The following is a 22,278-nucleotide window of genomic DNA, read 5'->3' as shown; positions in this document are numbered from 1 at the left end:
TGGGAAGGGTATAATACTGTCCCATTCTCCAAAGGAGGAGAAAGCAGACCTGTGTGAACCCTGGAAACCCCTACCACTCCATAATCGTTTTTTTGTTTGTTTGTTTCCTCGGGATTTCTGTATATTACCTGACACAACTCTTTACTATTTCGTTACGCATTTCCTTAGAACTTTCATCTTATTATCTCGTGTGCCTTGCTTCTCGAACTGCCTGAAACTGATACGTCCTCAAGGGTGGGTTTGTGTTTTCTACATCCTCTCTTTTATATCCCCCCACACATCCTGACACCACAGGACAAGCCAGTAAGTGAATTGGGTTCCTAGCAAAACACGTTGGACTGAACCGGTCAGGTTTGGCTTTTTTTTTCCTGTTTAGACCTAGACGGTTATTTTACAGTCAGGAATCATCTGATTTGTTTTTCTTTTTGTTGGGGATTTTACAGCCATCAGATGATTGGAATTTGATTGGAACCAAAATGAATCAATGGAGGTTGACCCTGTTTTCCTGTAAAGCCTTTAATGTCACTTTGCCAGTGTAGACCCTCATTCCTTGTCCCAGCCTAGCAAAAAATTGCACATTTACCCTGAACGTGACTTCGCCTTGGCACGTTTTAAAGGTGAATCTGAAAGTTTAAGGGCATCTAAATATGCCATCCTCTCTTCAGCATCCAGTTGGCGAGGTTCAATAGAAAATAAATCAACTGCCATCCCTGGTTGAAAATAAGTACACAAAGATCTCGCTTGGAAAAGGAATATTGAGAAATGAATTCCTAGCTGGAGAAGGTGAGGTAGAGACCCATGGAGCACTTTATCTGAAGCAGTGTTTGCTTACCCACACTGCACATTTCATCCTTCCTTGGTCAATCTCTTTGACTTTTTCTTCCCTCCCAAGCCTGAGAGTCGGTGAAGCAAACCCTGGTTCCAGTCAGTTCCCCATGGAACAAATACAGAATAAGTGAACATAATCCATAGGAAGTAGGTATGGTTGTAATTATTTTTGGCCCAATACAAAAAACTAACACATCAATTCACTCTTTTTCAAGGACCAATTCTACCACAAACATTCTCTGCCCTGGAAAAAAAGAAAAGGAGAGAGATTCATTCAGTAGTAACAGGGCGAGCTGTTTATCTGGCGTGGACAAACTTGAACACTGACATTCTAGTCCACACCTCAGGGGGTTACTTTCTAGCTTCCATTGCTGCCTGAGAATTTGCTGCTCTGAAGCCTGTGTGGAGTCCTGCTTTCTTTCTTTTTTTTAACACTGAATTTGCATTTTAGCGTTTTTCATTCTTCATCGCTTAAGAGGGAACTTTCTTTTCTCTCCTCAAGGCTACCTCGGGACCGCTGCAGGTGGAAGCTGGGCTCACTCTGGGGCCGGATCGTGTAGGCGGAGTTGGGAGGCAGCAAAGGGGTTTGCATGGATGTTCAAGGAAAAAAAGACCAGGATTAGGAATTCAAGTCCTGCCTTTAGAGGTTTTGCTCCTTCTGCTCCTTTTGTTGCGTTGTCATGCCGTTTCTGTTGAAATTCCCTGTTGCCTTTCTCTCCCATCTTCCGTCCTCTTTACTTCCTGGTTCTCCCAGGCACGTTTATTGTTCAGGTAGGTGTCCTCCTCCACGCACACCTCACGGCAGGTGCTTGCAGACTCTGCTGTTTCAGATTGCGATGCAAATGCCCAGGAATCACGACTGTCGCAACAGCAGCAACTCCTCGTCCTGCCTCACTGTCCTGGGCTCTAGACCGGCTCTCTGCGATCCTTCACCATCCGTCTTATTGAATTAACTTGCCCGAGGTCCTCCACCAGCAAAGGGGAAGGGCCGGGTTTCCTAGGGGTCTCAGTCTCAGTGTCGCCCTTAGAGTAAGATCATCTTCTGTCTTAGTTCCAAATCAGATCCTCCTGGGGATTTGGAGGCTGTGTGGTGAGAGAGGCACTTCTCCCATGCTACAGTCGTCGGAACCTGGCAGCATCATCTGCCGGCTCCATCGGGGGTGGAAGCAGCAGTTGGGAGAACCAGGCGTTGCCTTGCACTCTGGTACCTCCTTCATAACTCTCCAAAGACTGGGAATCATTCACCTTGGCAGGGAAGCAGAGAGAGTTTCTGAGCTCAGCTTGATGGAGATGCTAAAGGTGTTCGGCGCTCGCGAAGGCGCAGCTGTGTTACCTGCTTTGCACTAATTAGGAGTTACCATGAATCTGCTTGACAATTAAGGACAGAGTGAACTTTAAGGCAGATGGGTACCATGGGACAGTAAACAGGTCTCAGGCAAGCATGATGAAAATTTGCACCAAGTAGCGTGTTTTACCGAGACTATAAAACTTCTTTAATAATGTGGATTTGAATGTATAAATAAGTCTGAAGTGTGTTTCCTGCCACTTGGAAGGGGTTTCTCTCAGGGAATACGGCAGCTTGAGAGCCTCAGCAGGGCAAGTAGTTATGTGTGTGCCACACCGCCTACCAGATGTTTCAACACCAGCCTTAACCAGTCCTGGGATGTCAGTTGCCTGGTTTTGGACTAATACATCACAGATGGAACAGCCTAGTGATTAAATAGCAAAGCTACCACAGGAAGGCACAAAAGCGTCCCACTTCTCTTAAAAATAATACTTGATGAGTCACATTTCACAGATGAAACTTTGCCAGCTTAAAATTTTGATGCTTCCTTGCTTATTTCCCTCTGTCTAATTTGCGCATCCATGTTTCTATCTCCATTCACTTGGCTCATGAGGTCGCTAGGTCATTTTGTTGTTGTCATTTACTCAGACAAGTCATGTCTGATTCTTTGCGACTTCATGGACTGCAACGCACCAGGTTTCCCTGCTCTTCACTGTCTCCCAGAGTTAGCTCCAAAAAAAAGGTCATGAGGGCCCTTAAATCGTGTTCTTTCGGCAGGCTGTGAGGTTGACCAAGGGGCTTCCCTGGTGGCTCAGTGGTAAAGAACCCACCTGCCAGTGCAGGAGATGCAGGTTCGATCCCTGGGTCAGGAAGATCCCCTGGAGAAGGAAATGGCAACCCGCTCCAGGATTCTTGCCTGGGAAACACTATGGACGGAGGAGCCTGGTGGGCTACAGTCCATGGGGTCACAAAGTCAGACACGACTTAGCAACTAAACAACAACAAAATCCTAAGGGCAGATATATTAGGGTTCTATTCTTTAAGGGGGCTTCCCTGGTGACTCACATGGTAAAGAATCCACCTGTAATGCGGGAGACCTGGGTTTGATCCCTGGGTTGAGAAGATTCCCTGGAGGAGGGCATGGTAACCCACTCTGGTGTTCTTGCCTGGAGAATCCCATGGACAGAGGAGCCTGGTGGGCTGCAGTCCATAGAATCACAGAGTTGGACATGACTGAAGTGACTTGGCACGCACATTCTTTAAGAACCTGATGGTAAGTTTCAGGCAAGGCAAGGTGACCTTGTCATCAGCCAGAATCTAAGAAAGAGACAGCAGCCTAGATGGGACTTCTAGCCAGGGCTCGGGAAGATGTGCAGAGTTTCAGGGGAAAAAACCTGCCTGCCATGAGGTGTAGCTGCAAACTGTAAATATAATTAAGCCAGGTGGATTCCATGACAACAAAGAGGATTAGGGCCTGGGTGGATCTGGTAGACCATTGAGACCTCTGCGAATAGATGGCAATTTATTTATACCCCTTCTCCCCCGGGGCAGTGGGAAACACCACCACCACCACCACCACCTCCATAGCTTGATGTCTAAATGAAGTAATCTCTAGAAAGAAAAGAGATTATATTTGTTAAACTGGAGGAAAAAAAAATCAGAAGATAATATGGCTTTGTTTGCAGTATTACATAAAGAAGATTAAAGACGAGGAACAAGCTGCTTAAACACTGTAAACTAATTAGTCCTACGAGTTGTTTTCCCGAGGTTCGTGAGATATGAAGCATTGGCAGCAGTGCGTGAAATACACTCTGCCTCAGTGCTCTTTTCAATTTATTTTTCTGTTAGTGTCATATGTATATAAAAAAAGAGCAGCCAGAAAGAAAGGGGTTAGGGAGGGAGACCGAAGCCTGGCAGATGACGGAGGCTGACACGTTGCCATCTCCAGTCTGGCGCGGGTGGGTACCCTTCCGATGCCCTGTGTAAATACCAGCGTCATTTCGTGCTGTCTCAGGCCGCGTCGGGCACATGACGTCACAACGAGGCCCAGAGGAAACCCTGCGGTTCTCAGAGAGCTCTGGCGGCTCCCAGCACAGCGAGGTTAGATTCAGAGGCTGCATCCCTGTCTCCCAGACATGGGTCTTCCCTCAGAGCGGGCGGGGGGGCCTGCCCCCCTCCACGTCTTGTGGCCTGGTTCAACCAAACCAGCTTTCTTTCTCTGTTCTAAAATCGCATCGTTTCCAGGTGGAGGACCCAGCCAAGGCTATGATTTTATTTCCTAAACAACACATAAGTGTATTTACCTAATTAAACCTAGAAGAGTGAGCTTTTTTTTTTTTTTTTTAGTGTAGCACATTTTCTGGTTCAGAAATCCCTCTCAGAGGTGAGTTACTAGGACTGGCGATGAACCCTGTGGTCACCCTGCCTCTCCATCACCTCTTCTCTGCTTCTCTTCCAGCGTGTGTTGTACAAAAGCAGGAGACATCCTTGCTTCTTCTCATAGGCTTCCCCAGGTCTCCCGCTCAGAACACTTCACTACCGTCTCTGTATTTTTAGAGAAATGAAAGGGAAGTCTCTCAGTTGTGTCCAGCTTGCCATTTCCTTTTCCAGGGAATCTTCCTGACCCAGGGATCGAACCCGGGTCTCCTGCGTTGCAGGCAGAGGCTTCACCTCTGAGCCACCAGGGAAGCCCTTAGCATTCTTAGAGAACTAGGGATGAAAGTGTGCATAAGAAGCCCATCCTCTTCCTTTCTGTTTGCCCAGCAGACTTCTTACAGGTGCCCTGCTCCTGTGGCAGCCTCCGCGGCCCCCGGCCCAGCCCTGGGAGACTGCTGTCTCAGCATCATGAGCTGACCTTCTTCTTGTCAGATCTGTGGATCTCAGTTGTGCCCACCAACCCCATCACAGAGCACGGTGGCCCAGCCTCCTTTCTGAACCCCCCCAAATCCGGGAGAACCTTGGAGTTCCCTCACTTCCCAGGCTTTCCTTCTGGCTCTTGCCTCTGCAGGAGACTCTCAGCACGTGTTGACTACTGCACGTCTGATGTCTATTTTATTCACTGCTATATCCCCAGATTCTAGAACAGGGCCTGCCGCGTGGTAGGAGCTCAATAAATACATGCTGAATGGATTAAACACAAGATTCTCCCTAGGATGTCTGTCAGCTCCTCAAAGCCAGGAAGTCCATGCACACCTATTTCTCTTGTCTGCCGGGTCTGTGCTGTGCTGTGCTTAGTCACTCAGTTCTGTCTGACTCTTTCAGACCCCATGGATTGTAGCCCACCGGGCTCCTCTGTCCATAGGGATTCTCCAGGAAAGGATACTGGAGTGGGTTGCCCTGCCCTCCTCCAGCGGATCTTCCTGACCCAGGGATCAAACCCAGGTCTCCCGCATTGCAGGCAGATTCTTTACCATCTGAGCCACCAGGGAAGCCCAAGAATACTGGAGTGGGTAGTCTATCCCTTGCCCAGGGGAACTTCCAGACCCAGGAATTGAACCAGGGTCTGCTGCATTGCAGGTGGATTCTTTACCAGCTGAGCTACTAGGGGAGCCCCTGCGAAGCCTACTTCTCCTTATTTGTTCACCATTTAAGGGCTAGCTCTCCTCCTTTCCTGGATTCAGACTTTAGTCCTTGCTAAGTTCTCCTCTCTGCTCAAAGCTAAGCAGTCGCCCATCCTGTGGGGTGAGTTTCTCCCCCGTCTCTCAGTCCTCCCGCTCACCCTCATTCCCCTTACCAGGCCCTTGTGCAAGCCGGCTCTGGTGCTCCCTGGGCAGCTTACAGGACGCTTGGACCTGCCTTCCCCAAGACCTGTTCACCGTCACTTGCTCTCCACTGTCAGGATGACTTTGCCCATCACACTGCTGAACATACTGGAAAATGTAAGCTCGTTCCTTGTAACAGAGTCAAGATGATTCAGGATAGTGAAGTGAAGTCGCTCAGTCGTGTCCAACTCTTTGCATCCCCATGGACTGTAGCCTACAAGGCTCCTCGGTCCATGGGATTTTCCAGGATAAATACTGGAGTGGGTTGCTATTTCCTTCTCCAGCGGATCTTCCCAACCCAGGGATCGAACCCGAGTCTCCCGCATTGTAGGCAGACGCTTTACTGCCTGAGCCGCCAGGGAAGCCCCTGGATAAACAGCATCCGAAACTCCTTTCCGTTGGGCATTTTTGTATCACTTCACTCTCCACTGTTTCTGTGTCCTCCCACTCATGCCCAGCCTCCCCACATCTCAGCAGCTTCTGATGTTGTTGAGTCTCTAAGCCATGTCTGACTCTGTGTGACCCCATGGACTGTAGCCCACGAGGCTCCTCTATCCATGGGATTTCCCAGGCAGGAATACCGGAGTGGTTTGCCATTTCCTTCTCTAAAGGATCTTCCTGGCCCACGGATTGAAGCCAGCATTGGCAGGCAGGTTCTTTACCACTGGGCCACCAAGGAAGCAGCAACTTGGTTCTGTTTCAATTGTGGCTTCTTCTGAGAAGGCCCCTGTGAAGCCCTTCCTTAAGGTTGTTTGCCTTTTATGAACTTACTGAATGCAACCAGGTGTTTGAATAACTGGTTTAGTGAACACCAGTTCAGTTCAGTCGCTCAGTCATGTCCGACTCATTGCGACCCCATGGACTGCAGCAAGCCAGGTCTCCCTGTCCATCACCAGCTCCGGAGCTTGCTCAAACTCATGTCCATCCAGTCGGTGATGCCATCCAACCATCTCATCCTCTGTCAACCCCTTCTCTTCCTGCCTTCAATCTTTCCCAGCCTCAGGGTCTTTTCAAATGAGTCAGCTCTCCGCATCAGGTGGCCAGAGCCTTGGAGCTTCAGCTTCAGCATCAGTCCTTCCAATGAACACTCAGGACTGATTTTCTTTAGGATGGACTGGTTGGATCTCCTTGAAGTCCAAGGGACTCTCAACAGTCTTCTCCAACACTACAGTTGAAAAGCATCAATTCTTCAGCACTCAGCTTTCTTTATAGTCCAACTCTGACATCTATACATGACTATTGGAAAAACCATAGCTTTGACTAGACAGACCTTTGTTGGCAAAGTAATGTCTCTGCTTTTTAATATGCTGTGTAGGTTGGTCATAGCTTTTCTTCCAAGGAGCAAGCATCTTTTAATTTCATGGCTGCAGTCACCATCTGCAGTGATTTTGGAGCCCAAAACATAACGTCTGTCACTGTTTCCACTGTTTCCCCATCTATTTGCCATGAAACGATGGGACTGGATGCCATGATCTTAGTTTTCTGAATGTTGAGTTTTAAGCTGACTTTTTCACTTTCCTCTTTCACTTTCACCAAGAGGCTCTTTAGTTCTTCTTCACTTTCTGCTATAAGGGTGGTGTCATCTGTGTATCTGAAGTTATTGATGTTTCTGCCTGCAGTCTTTATTCCAGCTTGTGCTTCCTCCAGCCCAGAATTTCTCGTGATGTACTCTGCATATAAGTTAAAATAAGCAGGGTGACAATATACAGCCTTGACGAACTCCTTTTCCCATTTGGAACCAGTCTGTTGTTATTGAGCACCGCCCCCTCCCAACAGAAGGTGTTCGTGGGAGGTCTGTGTCATTGGCCTTGATATCCATCTAGTACCTAGGACAGTGCTTAACATGTAGCCTGACACGTTACATTAAAAAAAAAAATGAATTCTAGGCTTTATTATGCTCTACCACGTATTATAGCTGATGTTGGATCCTTGGCATTTCTTGGTTCCTGACACTAATCTCCTGTGAAGCAGAGACCATCTTTGCTGTGTCTTTGGATCCTTTGGTAAGTCAAGAAGAGCAAGAAGTATGTATATACAGAATGTGGTTGAATTTAATTTTAAGTAAAAGAGTGAGTGTTGACTGGATAAAAATGCAGACAGTGCTACAATATGTTCATTTACGGAAAAAGAAATTCTTCCATTTCAGCATTAGTGTATATTTCATTAAGAAATCATATCAAAAGTAGTGACATGTTGGCTTTTCCAGTCTCCACAAGGCCTGTGTATGTGAAGCGTGTCTGCAGGGCACTTTGGACATAGAGATATGTATTATTCTGTGTGTTTCTAATGACTTTTTAAAAATTGATACAAGCAGGCACTTGCAGGCTTTAGATATCACCTTGTAAGAATTAAATCAGTAGTGTGAGGGATTGAGGGCAGGAGGAGAAGGGGACGACAGAGGATGAGATGGCTGGATGGCATCACTGACTCGATGGACGTGAGTCTGAGTGAACTCCGGGAGTTGGTGATGGACAGGGAGGCCTGGCGTGCTGGAGCCCATGGGGTCGCAAAGAGTCGGACACGACTGAGCCAATGAACAGAACTGAACTGTTCAACTGAATTTTCGTATTTTACCTTTTTTTTTTTTTTTAAATAAAAGAGGTATTTTCAGAGTGCAGTATACTCTGGAAACCCTATTTCATGTACTTTTTTTCAAAATTCACTGATAAGCTCTATTTTTTTTTCTTTTAATTGGTTTTAGATAGTATAGCAAATTAAGCATCAGGGGTCTGGAGTCAGAAGCTCAGAGACTCGGTTTTCTTATCTGTAAGATGGGGCTAGTCATGATTCTCCTTCATGAGAACATGGTGAAGATTGGAGATAGTACCTTTAAACTCTTAAGAGTACTTGGCACATGCTCACTCAGTACATGGGTAGGTAATATCATTCTGTTATTGTAACTGTGATTTGTGTAGGGAGGGGGTTGTGTGTTTGTTGGGGGAAACTGGGAAGAAAAGTCTCAGGGACTCCCTGGTGCTTTCTAATTCATGAACAGCAGTGGCCGTGAGTGACTCCCCAGAAGACTTGTGTCTCCTGTAGCCTTAAGGCCCTGTGGCACTGGTAAATCACTCTTTCTTCCTGGAAAAGGGTGGCTATAATTTAGCTTTTTAGAAAAATATGTTTTCATTTATTGAGGTCGGTGCATTTGTGTTGAACAATCGAAACCTGACAAGGAAAATCAAGGGCAGCCTGGGCACTGCTCAATTATGACTCCGATCAGGTTTAATTAGCCCCAGATGTAGAAGGAAGTGCTATTTTTATTATCCATTACCTTGCACTTGCTTACATATTTACCCTGGGGTTAGAGATGTTTTATTAATTATTTTTGTTGGCAACCAGGACAATAGTTTTGACTTCTGAATTGAAAGTTGCCAACCTGTTTAAACAGCAACAACCATCATAAAAAATGAGCAGTGCTATTTACTAAACAGGAACAGATCTCTTCATTAATTCACATGAGGTCAGCCTCCGTTTTTATTCACACTCTTCCAGACCCATCACTAACAGATTTTTTTTAATCCAAATTAAAATTACATTTTGAATTTGAGGTCAGTTTTTTTTTTCCAGCTTTTCTGAAGTATAACTGACTAATAAAATTGTAAGATATTTGGAGTGTGCCACGTGATGAGTTCATTTGAGGCCTTTTAATTGATATGAATTGTCAGCATATATTTGCATCTCTTTTAGTGCTGTATACCTTCCTGACTGAAAGGTTAGCGTTGCTTTGTTATATGTTTGGGGGCAGTGTGAGAGAAGTATAACAAGTTCCGTAAATAAAATGAGGGTTTCGTTTTAGAAAGCCGGCTAATGAAGTCTGAGCAAATGTAATGACAACAGTAAATGAGAGTATGAAAAGGATTCAGTCCTTTCACAAAAATAAATAAATATGCAGGGACGTCCACTGGCTCCAGAAGTAAACTCAGGTGAACCCTGTCCTATTTATTGAGACCGATCAGCGCCAGTTGGTGTGTTTATTCCTTTGCCCCCGCCACTTTTCGGCACTTTTTTACATGCTGTCTAGAAGTTTGCAACTTTCAGGCTGTATATTTTTCCTGTCTGACTTTTATGACTTCCCCCATAAAATGTATTGGTTGTCTGAGTCTCACAAATCCTAAACTACTTAATGTCTGTGGCTGCATCCATTATGCTGCTCTGTGTGTGTGTGTGTGTGTGTGTGTGTGTGTGTGTGTTTCTCAGACATCTGTGTAGATAGCTTCTGAAATTTACAAAACCTTTGTAACTAATCCCATAGGTTGACCTGAGCCGGGGCAGTGTTTGTTGCTGCTAATTACACAGAGCAAACCTGTGGGAAATAGGCCCTTTGTTAATGATGAATTTGAGCCAGCAACTAAATATTCCTGAATAATGCTGGGAGTGTTACTGGCCGCGGTGTTTATGCCTGTGGATCCCCTACCTGCCCCAATTTCTCCGTAGATGTCTGGCCACTTGCTCGATGTGCATGTTAATTGGTGCATGAGGAAGAGAAAGGAGCCGCTTTCTTTGGCATCCCGGTGTAAACAAACATCTGGATGATAAGGTACTGGTGGATTATTAGGTATGGCATGACGAGTAGTATTTCTATCATGGCGTTATATATCCATTAGTGGGTTTTTTTTTCCAGGCTTTTCCCTTCCTATGGTTTGAAAACATGCTCCTATATTGCAGTAGTTATCCCTGAAAATGGCCAGAAATCCCATACTACCCATGAGTTATGCTACCTCTAAATATCAGCCTCTGATTGATAGCTTGTTAAAGTGAGTTTCAGAACCAAGGGAAACTCTCTTTAGAGTAGGTATTTGATTTAGGGGGTATTGATTTGCATAATTAAGCAAATAAAGTACTATATAATTAAAGATCTACAGACATTTACTCTTACCTGACTTAAAAAAAAAATCATATATTGCAGCCTGGATTAGCCACAAAAGAACCATCCTATAAAAAGGAACCAGTACAGCTGGAATTTAATCAAGAGAACCCAGTAGAGAACCTTTCACCTGGTGGCTTAGTTACTATTATCAGGTCCCCCCAAAAGTACGTACGATGTGCATCACCAAAAGACCCCCGAAAAACCAAGAAATGTAATCAACATAATTGCCAGAGGTTCTTTATAAATGCAATACAGAAACCTTTTGTTCTAGAGTAGCAGTTACTTCGCATAAAATCCTTTTTCGGCATGCCTTTTCTGCCTTTTCATAGGCAATTCTAGGTCTAGATTTACGTCTGTAAATGGACCAGAAAGAAATGGGTTCCCCCACACGTTACTCTATTGGTTTCTTTTTTACTTTGAAAGAGTGCAGATTATTTAATCTGTTTTAGAAGAAGCCCTAAGTTAGGTACAGTATACAGATAGCTCTTTAGTTCTCTTACTGTTCTGTTTAATATCTCCTTTGCATATGCTGACCTGTCCATTAAAGTCCTCCTCCGATTCTTAACCAGTAACCTCCCCCTTTGAAACTTTATGACGCATTGTTTCCTTTTTTGCTTTGGCCACCAGGACGCTCAGCTGGGTTTTGTGTTCATCGGCCACACAGCAGCTCCTGTTCACTGTCCCATGCTCACTAGCAGTGCTTACTCATATCAGGACATGCTCAGGAAATAGACTCAATCAGCAGACGTATGGCTTGAAGTTTTTACGTTAAAGTGGACCTCCCATTCTCTCTATATTTGGCTTTTTTTGTTTGTTTTTAAGCTATCTAAGATCTAAGTAGTGTCATTACTTCTGATTCTTCCTTGTGAACCCCATTAAATTATTTCACGGAGGAGTCTGGGTATGATAATAAATAGGAAAGGAATGTGCCCCGTTGTGGATGATGACAACACGGTTTGGTTGGTACTCGGTGTGTGTGGGTCTCTCTCTCAGAGAGAGGGAAAATACACGTTTTAAAGGCAGCTAAATGGACTGAGAATAAAGTATTTCTTTAAGGAGTTAGAAAACCCTGACACAAAAAATTTTAGTTATTGGAGTTGGTGGAATGGTAGTGAAGTATTCCTCCCCAAATTCTACTCAGATATTCTCATTGAACTGGTCATTTTCATTGATTTTATAGTTGATTGAACCAGAGGGGAGAAACAGCAGAAATAGCAGGGTCTGTTTTGAAACTCCGAACAAGTCAGTTGATGGCTTTGTTTATCAGAACAACAACCGCAGATCCCTGCTTCACGAGGGATACATGAAAATATAAACTTGGAAAGGTTTATGAATTTCTGTTCAAAGTATTATGTACTCTGCTTTGCTCTTGAGAGTGTAGTTCTTTTAAAACTCAAGCTGCTCTGATAACTTCCATCTCCTGTTATACCGATTTTCGAGCTTTACCATTTCATACGGGTGCCATGCTGTGAAAAACATGAGCACACTTTGGAATTCACCCTCGTAAAATACTTAGGCATTTGAAAAGGATCTGAGAAGTGTTGGTATCAATTAACAACATCCCATTGCCCCAGAGACAGTTCAGCCTGGGTATCTTGATTCCCTGGAGTAGTTTAATCTTCGGGACAACAATCCAAGGGTCTTTCTCACTTCGGGGTGGTACAGGTGGGATGTCCTCGGGAGGAATGTGTATCCAGGTTGGGGATATCCTAGAAAAATCTACCTTCAAATGTATGAGTCCTGGGCAAGGTAACAGTGCTAACAGAGTCCTCGAGCAGCCCTCAAAATTACACTGCCTTTTCAGGCTCGGTCCCCTTTTAAGCAATGCAGCAGGTTAAAATAACTTCTGAGGCACTTTGAAAGTGCTGTACTACTGAAAGTCTTAAAATCCCTTGACAGTTTTCTCCCAGAAGCCTCAGCAACTGCTTTGACGTCGACAGGAGTGGCATTTGATTTCTCTCGAGTTCCCTGGGAAGTTTGCATAAAGTGCCCTCCTTCCCCAAACCCTTGCCGTTAGCTGTGCTGAGTTTTCATCGGGACAGGACTGAACTTGGCAAGCCATCTGCCGTTTCACACTCGGCTACCTGAGGTCAGCGATACTGATAGCCAGGTGGGTGTGAAGTGTGTGAAATGGTGAGCCACCTCGCAGGAGTGGGGCGGGGTGGCAGCAGGACCCGCTTGGAAAGAGAGTGTGTGTGCATTCACAATGCCAAATTAATTATTAGCACTCAGTACTGTATACCTTACAGGGAGGGGAAAGAGATTGTTCACTGTGGCACTGCGACGCCTTTGCTCAACAGGGAACGCATTACAAATGCCACTGGTAGTAACTTGAGGCTGTGTCCTTGCACAGCTTGTGAGTAGTCAGGTCTCAGTCCAGTAAACGTCTTAGCCCAGAAGTTTCTCTAGGAAGGGGCAGCCCTAGTTGAGGCAGGACATAACCGCGAATTGCACGGTTGCTGTCTTAGCAGTGGGGCAGAGTTCTTCTAACAGGGAGTGATTTTGGTGGAAGTGAAGCGTATTGAGTGGTCGCCGCCTGTTCAGTTGTGAGTTCCTGCAGTTTGTCACTTCACTTACAATGGCCCTGGGGAAGCACACGTCCCGTCTGCATCGTCTTTGGCTTCAGGGCTTCTCCCTGCTCCCTCCTGCTGGCACATTAGCCAGCATCCATTGTAGAACAGTTGCTGGTTTTCCCTCTGCCTCTAGAATGAGTGACTCTTGGCTGAAACATGGTGGCCTGGTATCAGTAACTTTCATCCCCAAACAGAGGTAACAGATGGAAATGGTGTTCCTATAGTAGTCAGTATTTGACCCCGGCAGGCCTCGCATCGCATGACAAAGCTGTGGATCTAGAGATGGGCTCTTCAGCCTCTTAAAGCCATCCCAGGGCAGTTTGGGTAGAGGATCGCAGTTGAGCCATCCCTCGTTGCTGTCTCAAAGATGCGTGGTTGCCTGCTGCCCCTCCTTGTATTGTGTTAATCATGCTTGGAGAAAACTCAACGAGGGTTTCTGATCCTCTGGGAAATTTTTACATTCAAAACTGGAATTCAGACTGTCTGATATCCTTGAGAACTCTATTCTGGCTGTTCTGTGCTGATGAATATTTTGTAAAGTAGAAGACAATCTGTAAAATATTATTGATTACATGGCAGACTCGGAGAAGTGACAGAGGTTCTTTGGCATGGAATGTGGGCTTTTGTGGCTTCTGCAACCAGGCAGACACCTCAGTGAGAAAATCAGGTGGATGTACAAACTCGGGGAGTAAGGACCTTGTGGAAAGAAACAGCTGCTCACCTGTTCTAGCAGAATATTTCTCTGGAAGAAGAATGTGGAACCAATGAGGCCAGATCTTCGAATTTTTCACCAGAAGGCAGAAATCTGTACTTGATATGAAATTTAATCCATATCTGGATTTCTAAACATCGGTTCAGATCAGTCTGAAACACTGGATTGGCCAACACTTACACATACGGCACTGAAATAGGTTCATAGTCTACCACCTTACAGTCTGGCTTCTGTGGTGTTTATTTCTAAATCATGAAAGTGATGCATTACATATGTTAAAGTCAAAGGAAAATATAATTATTAATAAATTAGAACACTGAGTCAAAACATGTTCTGGAGCTGGAAGAGTGTGTTGCGGTATGATCGCCACCCTACATCAAATTATAGTTGGCTAAACTGTATCTCAAATGGTGAAGAATCTACCTGCAGTACAGGAGACCAGGGTTCAATCCCTGGGTCAGGAAGATCTTCTGGAGAAGGGAATAGCAATCCACTCCAGTATTCCTGCCTGGAGAATCCTATGGACAGAGGAGCCTGGGGGGTTGCAATCTGTGGGGTTGCAAAGAGATGGACATGACTGAGTGACTAACATTACTACTCCTAAGCTAATTGTGTTTTCACATTCATTGAGCTTTGAGAATTGGATCTATTTGTTGTTCAATTGCTCAGTCATATCTGACTCTTTGAGATCCCATGGACTGCAACCCACCAGACCTCCCTGTCCTTCTCTATCTCTCGGAGTTTACTCAAAACTCATGGCAATTGAGTCGATGATGCCACCTAACCATCTCATCCTCTGTCATCCCCTTCTCCTGCCCTCAATCTTTCCCAGCATCAGGGTCTTTTCCAATGAATCAGCTCTTCGCATCAGGTGGCCAAAGTATTGGAGTTTCAGCTTCAGCATCTGTCCTTCCAATGAATATTCAGGGTTGATTTCTTTTAGGATTGACTGGTTTGATCTTCTCACAGTCCAAGGGACTCTGGAGGGTCTTCTCCGACACCACAGTTTGAAAGCATCAGTTCTTTGGCACTCAGCCTTCTTTATGGTCCAACTCTCACATCCGTGCATGACAACTGGAAAAACCATAGCTTTGACTGTATGGACCTTTGTTGGCACTGTGATCTGTCTGCTTTTTAATGTGCTGTCTAGGTTTGTCATAACTTTCCTTCCAAGGAGCAAGCGTCTTTTAATTTCATCGCTGCAGTCACTGTCCCCAGTGATTTTGGAGCCTAAGAAAATAAAGCCTGTCACTGTTTCATTTTTTTTTTACATCTATTTGCCACTAAGTGGTGGAACCAGATGCCATGAATCCGGGTTTTTGAATGTTGAGTCTTAAGCCAGCTTTTTCACTCTCCTCTCTCACCTTCATTGAGAGCCTCTTTAGTCCCTCTTGCCTTTCTGCCATTGGGTCTATTGTAGCCACAATTCTGACCTGGCGCACAGTTCTAGCAGCCTCTTCAGTGAGCTGTAGCCTACGTTAACACAAGACCTATCCCTAGTAGAAATCTAGAGAAAACAGCCTGTTTGTCATCGGTGAAGACACAGCTCTTCTCAGCGTACGTATACAAAGCACAGTCAGGGGAACCGTGACGAGCTGGCTGCTCTCATTTGGGGGAATTTAAGAAGAATAAAAAAATTTTTTTTTTTTCCACAAACTTTCACAAGAAGAATAAAAGCAAAGATGAGTAAAAGAAAGACTTGCAGGACTCACACGGCACTGACTGCAGCAGAGCCAGATTGCGAAACTCAAGGCCTGGAATGCAGAGCTGGGGAAAGAGCTGGCTTCCTCAGGCCAAGAGTTGACTCCTATGGAGGGGAAGTTCCAGGAAGTGGAGGTTCAAAGTGTTGGCTGTACAAAGGCTACAACTTCAGACACAGTGTATCTCTGAGCAGATCTCCAATCAAAACCACATCTTGGAAGAGGGCAGGGCTGTTTGCAGATAAACAGCGGGTGGGGTCCCTGGGATGAGTGGGAGCAGTCCCCCAGAAGGCATGGCATAGCTGAATGAAGGGTTCAAGCAGGTGCTGGGGGCGGTGGGGGAAACCCGCGTTTATGGTGTTGAGACTCCTGTAGGGCTAAGAATATCAAAGGTTGATTCGAATATCCTCCAGCCTTTTCATCAGCTCGACATTTGCCTCCCCTGGTCCTCCCAGCTTTATTTCAGTGGAGAGTGTGATCAGATGACAGAGGCTCGGATTACTGATTGCTATCTGTTTGCCATTCCAGCCCCTTTACCTCCCACAGGAGTTGTACCTTTTTTTGGTGCAAAATAAGCTGCCTGGGCTGGCCTGGTGTGCGTCCTGTGCCACAGATGCCTCTAATTAACTTGATTGCGAGAGGTTCCTGGGGTCCTGTTGCACAGGCTGACAAGTCCCCCTGTCCTGGGAGGGACCGTGCTGCCATCTGATGCGTGCTTCTGGCTAATGTCTTTTGAGCAGCGCTTACTGAGGAGTCAAGTCTTTGAGTGCTCACGCTTTTAATATGAAAGCTGTGGAGTGATGGTTGCTCATGAGCAAAAGGTATATTCTTTAGGGTCTGAGATAAAAAAAAATCTCAAGGGACCTTGACTAACTTCTTTAGTGTGTTAGCCTCCAAAATGTTACAATTTTTCTCATTACTGGTACTGCCAACATCATTGTGTGTCGTAGGTAAAAGAAACCTGGTCTCAGCTCATTGCAAGCATAGACCCTTACATGACTCTGTTGTGCAATCAGCGATAAAACAAGTGTTGGGAAGGACTGGTTTGACTAGTTCTGAGATCTGCAAGATAGCCAGTTGTGAAACCGGCCTCAAGCACTGTGAAGATTAGTGTTGTTTTTTCATTCCCTCAACCTCTGTATTTATTCTCACTCTTTTCTGGTGTAATAAATTATTCAGGTGCATTTTATATTTCCTATGTGTGGTTTTGTTCATGTGTGTTCTATGAAGAGCTATAGCTTTTTCTACAGTTTCCAGGATTTTGTGTATCAGTTCAGACTTAGGGCTATTTATTCTGACTTTCTGCAAGAATATCTTACAACAGTTATTTCTGAAATATTCTGACACTGACATCACTTACTAAATGTTGAAATGATAGAGACATCTTCAACTATGTATAGGAACGACTGCATATGTAATATTAATGACTTCATTATTCCTTATAAATGTAATGCCAAGCTGTGAAGGGAGATCGTGAATTCTTTGGGTTTTTTTTTTTAATTGGCAGATAATTGCTTTACAATGTTGTGTTGGTTTCTGCCATACAAAGTACACGTGTATAGGTCCTCGGTTACCATTTACACCCCAACTGATCATCAAATACATCCCTTTGGCATCTTTTGGTATAAGGTGCACTTTGGGGTATTATTGTTATTGAACTTGAGTCTGTTCCCCCAACGTGCAGTAAAGCCAATCTGTATTGACACGAGCTTGTGGTGACAGAAAATACAGCATTTTATTGCAGAGCACCAAGAAGACCAGGCAACCGGCATCTAAAAGACAGGCTTCCCAAGTGGAGTTACTGGTAAAGAGCCAGTGCAGGGGACGTAAAAGATGGAGGTTTGATCCCTGGGTCGGGAAGATCCCCTGGAGGAGGCATGGCAACCCACTGCGGTATTCTTGCCTGGAGAACGCCATGGACAGAGGAGCCTGGCGGGCTACAGTCCATGGGCTTATATAGAGTCAGCCATGATGGAAGCGACTTAGCACACGTTTAAAAGATGCGAACTCCCCAGTGACTTTCAGGCGAGAATCTTTGAAGGCAACATTAGGGGTCTGGGTGGCAGGGTCAGTGATCAGCTACTGGCATGAACATTTTTCTGAGCGGTTGGTGGTGAGATAACACGGTGATGTTTCAGGAATCTCAGTCCTTGGCCTTCTGGCTCTAACCAGTCTGGGGTCTGTGTGCTTGCGGTCAGCAGGTAATGGGAGGTGGTGGTGTGGGAGCATCTTGGCGTCTCAAACAACTCAGAGATACTGTGTCAGATTGTTACATGCGTCCCCTCAGCAGGAACTAGCAGCCCTACGATTCTGTTGTGCTAATCATTAACAGCTTGAGTCTGCTCTTTAGAACTCAGGGAAGGCCGAGCAAGAAGCAGGGGACATTGAGGGGCTTGTACCCACGAGGGCCCCACAGGGTCCTGCTTGGTTTCATTGCCCACTTTTCTTTGATACTTGTCAATCCCCAGAGGACCACGGGCAGGACAAGAAGGGATGAAGTTTTGGGTGGAGAAGTTAGTCATAAACTCGGCAGAGGACCTTGACTTTAGGGGGACTGGCGTTCATCACCACAGTTCATGGTTTAGCACCACTAAGCGGCCTGGCCTTCTCCATGACCTGCCAGTGGACTCACCTGAGTCCATCAGAGGAGTTTAGTATCAGACGTCCAAGCTGCATTATTTAATTGGAGGATTGCTATTTCTATCCTCACCTGACCAGCGTGACTTTGCAGACCACGTACTCCAAAATGAAGGATAAAGGGAAGATGGTGACGTGGTCCTTATCAAGCCCAGAGAATACAGAATGCAGTTGGGACCGTGCACCAGATTTAGAAAAGATCATCTCTATAAACAGATGCTTCCTGTGTGTTCTCAGCTCTGTTGGGTTTCAAAAAGGGAAGGGTTCTGTGGGCTGTGAAGGTGGTGAGAGATTTATAGAGGAGCTCAACCACTGCAAAAGCCCAGGAGAAGGGTGAGGGAATTGGAGGCAAAGGAAGAATGAGCCGGGGCCCATGGTGGGGGCTCAGTTGGCAGGCGAGAAGGCCAGGTTGGCAGAGGGTCCTGGGAAGCTGGAAAGGTTCTACGGTGCCAAAGCAGGGCGGACGTGAAGGGACAAATGTGGGTCAGAGTTGCGCTTGTAGACCAGGGAGGCTTCCGGCTTCTTCACTGGGGATGGCCTGATAAACTGGGCAAGGAGGATGGAAAGGAATGAATCAGCGAGGAGGTGATGATGCTGACCCTCGCAGGTGACTGTAAGAGTCGCCCATGAGAGCTCTGAGCAGGACCGTGGCGAAAAAAGTCATCAGAATCTAACAGAAGAGCTTGTGTAGAAGAGACCAAAAAGAAAAGAGCTTTCTCCCAATTTCATTCCGTCATTCTTGTGTCTGTGTCTATCAGCAAGTAGGGAATAGAGGAGTGAAATTTCAAAATACTAGCTCATGGCTAGTAATGCGACGCTTTGATGAATGAAAGGGGATAAGGACTTATGGATTATTGAAGGAATGCTCACTTTGAAGGTTATCATGGAATTTAGAGACATATTTTAAACTTCCATATATACATCATTAGGAGAAAGCGTTGGCCACTGATCGACTCTATCAGCTTCCCTGTTTAGTCCTCCAATTTTAATCAAGTAAGACCGAGACAGGCATTAATGGTCGATCTGCTCTTACAGCCCTCTCTCTGGTGCAGTCTGTGTGCTGACATGCATATGGTGATTGGAGATTAGTCATTTCCAGGGATGTAGTTCATCATCCTTAGAAACCATCCCGTGATGTCTGGGTCTCATTGCTTTTGGTCCACCTTGCAGGCTTACAGGAGCATCTCTGGCTCTTCAGATAAGCCTTGTTCAGGACTGGATGGCAGCCCCAGCAGCCACAAGTTACTGGTCCCAGGATGCCAACTGGGGCCAATTTTCAGGAGCAAAAGCAGACGGCCAGAGGGCACCTGTGTTGGCACCGACCGGGTTACCCTTCCGGGGGGAGTGGGGAGAGGCTTCTCCAGCTGTGGGTGTGCTTCAGAGTTTTCGAGCCCCTCCTAATGAATTTGAGACTGAGAATCTCATTCTTCTGGAACTATCACTTGAGAATCAGAGTAATTATTTCCTATTGCCCTTTGTGGAATACAGTTATAATTGCATTACTGTTAACGGTGTTCGCATTCACACTTAATTGTTAATGTCCTCCTAAATTTGGAGGAAATCATCACCCCTTCATATTTCATTGCCAGAAAAGAGTTGTTAAACTCAACGAGGACCATCGGAAGCTTCCAAATGGAGAACAGAGAAAAGATGCTGGAGTTTAGGGGCAGAGTGTGTGGGATGACGGCCCTTTCTGGTGTGTGTGTGTTCGTTTCCTTTCAAGGTACTATAGGTTGCTGCATCTTGAGGTGAAGCCACAATGTGCAGACAGACGATCGCTGGAGAGGAACAGGGATTCCCGCGAGGCGTGGAAATGGCTCTGGGGTTCATAGTAGGGAAAGGGCAGAAACGTTCGTTCAGGGCTGACATCCTGCTTGAATGTTGAAAGACACATTAGCTAGAAAAGAAAGACGCCAGTGTGGCAAGGTCAGCCGGGCGGCGGCGGGCTGCAGGCCTTGCCTCTCGGATGATGGCGAGCTTCTTCCTTACATACACTGCACCGCCTGTTCACCACCCAGCGACTCCTCGGCTTCGCCCTGCAGCAGGAAACTGAAATATTTTGAGTAGTCTTTATTCAGGCTTGCAAGAAAAGAAAGAGAGAGAGGAAATACCAGAAGTTTATCAACCTTTGAGTCTGTTGGGGGGAATATTGTCTGGGCCATAGATCCTCAAATGCCCCACAGGGTCTGCACCAAAGATGTTCATTTGAACGTCGGGTGGGCGTCTCTGTGACACCCCTCCTAGGAGCTTTCTTAAGGGCCAGAAAGAGGAGTGACGGGCTCCGTGGATGTCCCACTTGGGCATTCATTCACGCAGGACCTGACCCTTGATTGAACGTTATATTGCTGCTCTCAGGCAGCTTTTAGTCGTGTTTGAACAAAGGTTCCCACATTTTCATTTTGCACTCGTCCCTGCAAATGACATGTTGGTTCTCCTAAGCACTCCCTGGTGGTTGGGGCAGACTGCGGTTTAAATTTCACCAAGCATGCTAGAAGCCAGGTTCTCCTCAACCACCCATGAGTAATTCAATTCTGCACTCTTTATCAACACCCAAACTGGTTTGACAACATTGCAGGCTTGTTCCTTTTTAAAAAATGTCATTAAGTCAAGCAGCTGTATTTCCTTGATGTTTACAGGATGCCGAATAACCTGTTTGACCTTTTTTTTTTCTCTCTCTCTCTTCTTTTCAAGTGGAGTTTCTACATCCAATGTAGGCTGTGTATTTGTGCTGAAATGAAGTAACTAATGAGCTTAGTTTCATAAATTTATTGTCTATTTCAACCAAAAAAGTTGTTAAAGCTGGTGAACTATCAAAAATGGTGAGGTTTTAACACCCACATACCCTGGGGCACATTCCTGAATTTCTAAGGGTGTGATTGTTTAGACCTGGAAGCTTTCAAAGGCGCCTTCTAAGGAAGATCGCTTGGCACTGGGTCAGTGCAGAATGGACGTTTAATGGTTCCTACTTCCAGGGTTTGGTTTCTTATCAAGTTCTGTACTGACAAGTGAGGAACAGCTTCATTCATTGTATTTTGCTCTGTGACTCATTAGCTTTATTTCTCATAAACACACTTCCCTCCCAACTACAATCTAAAAAGTTCTGTCATTAAAAGCAATTTTGTTTTTCCTGCCCAAGGGAGACTATTTTCAACAAAATATGTGCATTTTGACAATGTGAGTCTTGCCCATTTAAAGCTGTAAGTATAATTTCCTTTTTATTGGGTGATAAAACTTTCTTTCTGACAAAACAGAGAACAGCCAAGATTGCTTCCCTTTTTGAAAAAAATTGTGACTTGGCATACATGTTTTAAAGCACATTTTACGTAACTCTGCTCTTAAAAAGGAAAGTTATATGGCTTTGTGTGTTATCAGTTCTACAAGGATGTCAGTGGTTGTGAGCATCAAATGAAGCATAAATAGGTCATGAAAAGAGAACAAAATGCTGTGTTGCATTGGAAAATTGAGATTTTTCAAGTCCTCATTCCTCTAATATAACATGATTCTGAATTGACTGTAAAAAAAAAAAAAGAAGAACCCTGAAGCTTGGTTTTGATGTCAGCATGTATGCATACATACTTTCGTTACCTTTCCTGACTATTTGTGATCTGCTGTGCAAAGGAACAGACCTTGGCCGTGGGTCACTGCTCTCTTTCCTGGGAAAGTCAGCATGGCGGCGTTTCTGAGCCCTGCCTCTGGGTGTGTTGCCTCCTTAGCGCTCTGAGCTGGCCTCCCTGCTGAAGTTCACTCTGATTTAACTTCTGGGTCAGTAAAGCCAAAAGGTGAAGCTGCCTTACGGACAGGCTAGGAGACACAGTTTCTACAAGTTTGATCACCTAAGTGCCACTTTCAAAATTTTTGCTATGTGCATGTCACCTGTGTCAGAGTTCAGTAAATATATTTTTTAAATGATCGTAA

At 45.3% G+C, this 22,278-nt stretch overlaps 1 protein-coding gene across 7 annotated transcripts in view; it reads left to right on the top strand.

The window, feature by feature from the left end:
- EFNA5 (ephrin A5) overlaps positions 1-22,278 on the top strand; it is a 289,016-nt gene that overhangs the window by 174,909 nt on the left and 91,829 nt on the right. Inside the window, exon 1 of one of the 7 annotated variants that reach the window (XM_086413338.1) lies at positions 10,389-10,411. The exons of the other annotated variants lie outside the window; for them this stretch is intronic. Within the exon in view, the coding sequence (XP_086269464.1) occupies positions 10,404-10,411 (8 nt within the window). The 5' untranslated portion in view covers positions 10,389-10,403. Of the gene's footprint in view, positions 1-10,388; positions 10,412-22,278 lie in introns of those variants that run through there. 7 annotated transcript variants of the gene reach the window in all.

The sequence above is a fragment of the Bos grunniens genome, chromosome 7 (genome assembly GCF_055505025.1).
Source record: "Bos grunniens cultivar Pamir isolate PY7600 chromosome 7, Bosgru_T2T1.0, whole genome shotgun sequence".
NCBI classification, from domain to species: Eukaryota; Metazoa; Chordata; class Mammalia; order Artiodactyla; family Bovidae; genus Bos; species Bos grunniens.
The sequence above is the reverse complement of the archived record's forward strand: the minus strand, read 5'-3'. Positions and strand labels throughout refer to the sequence as shown.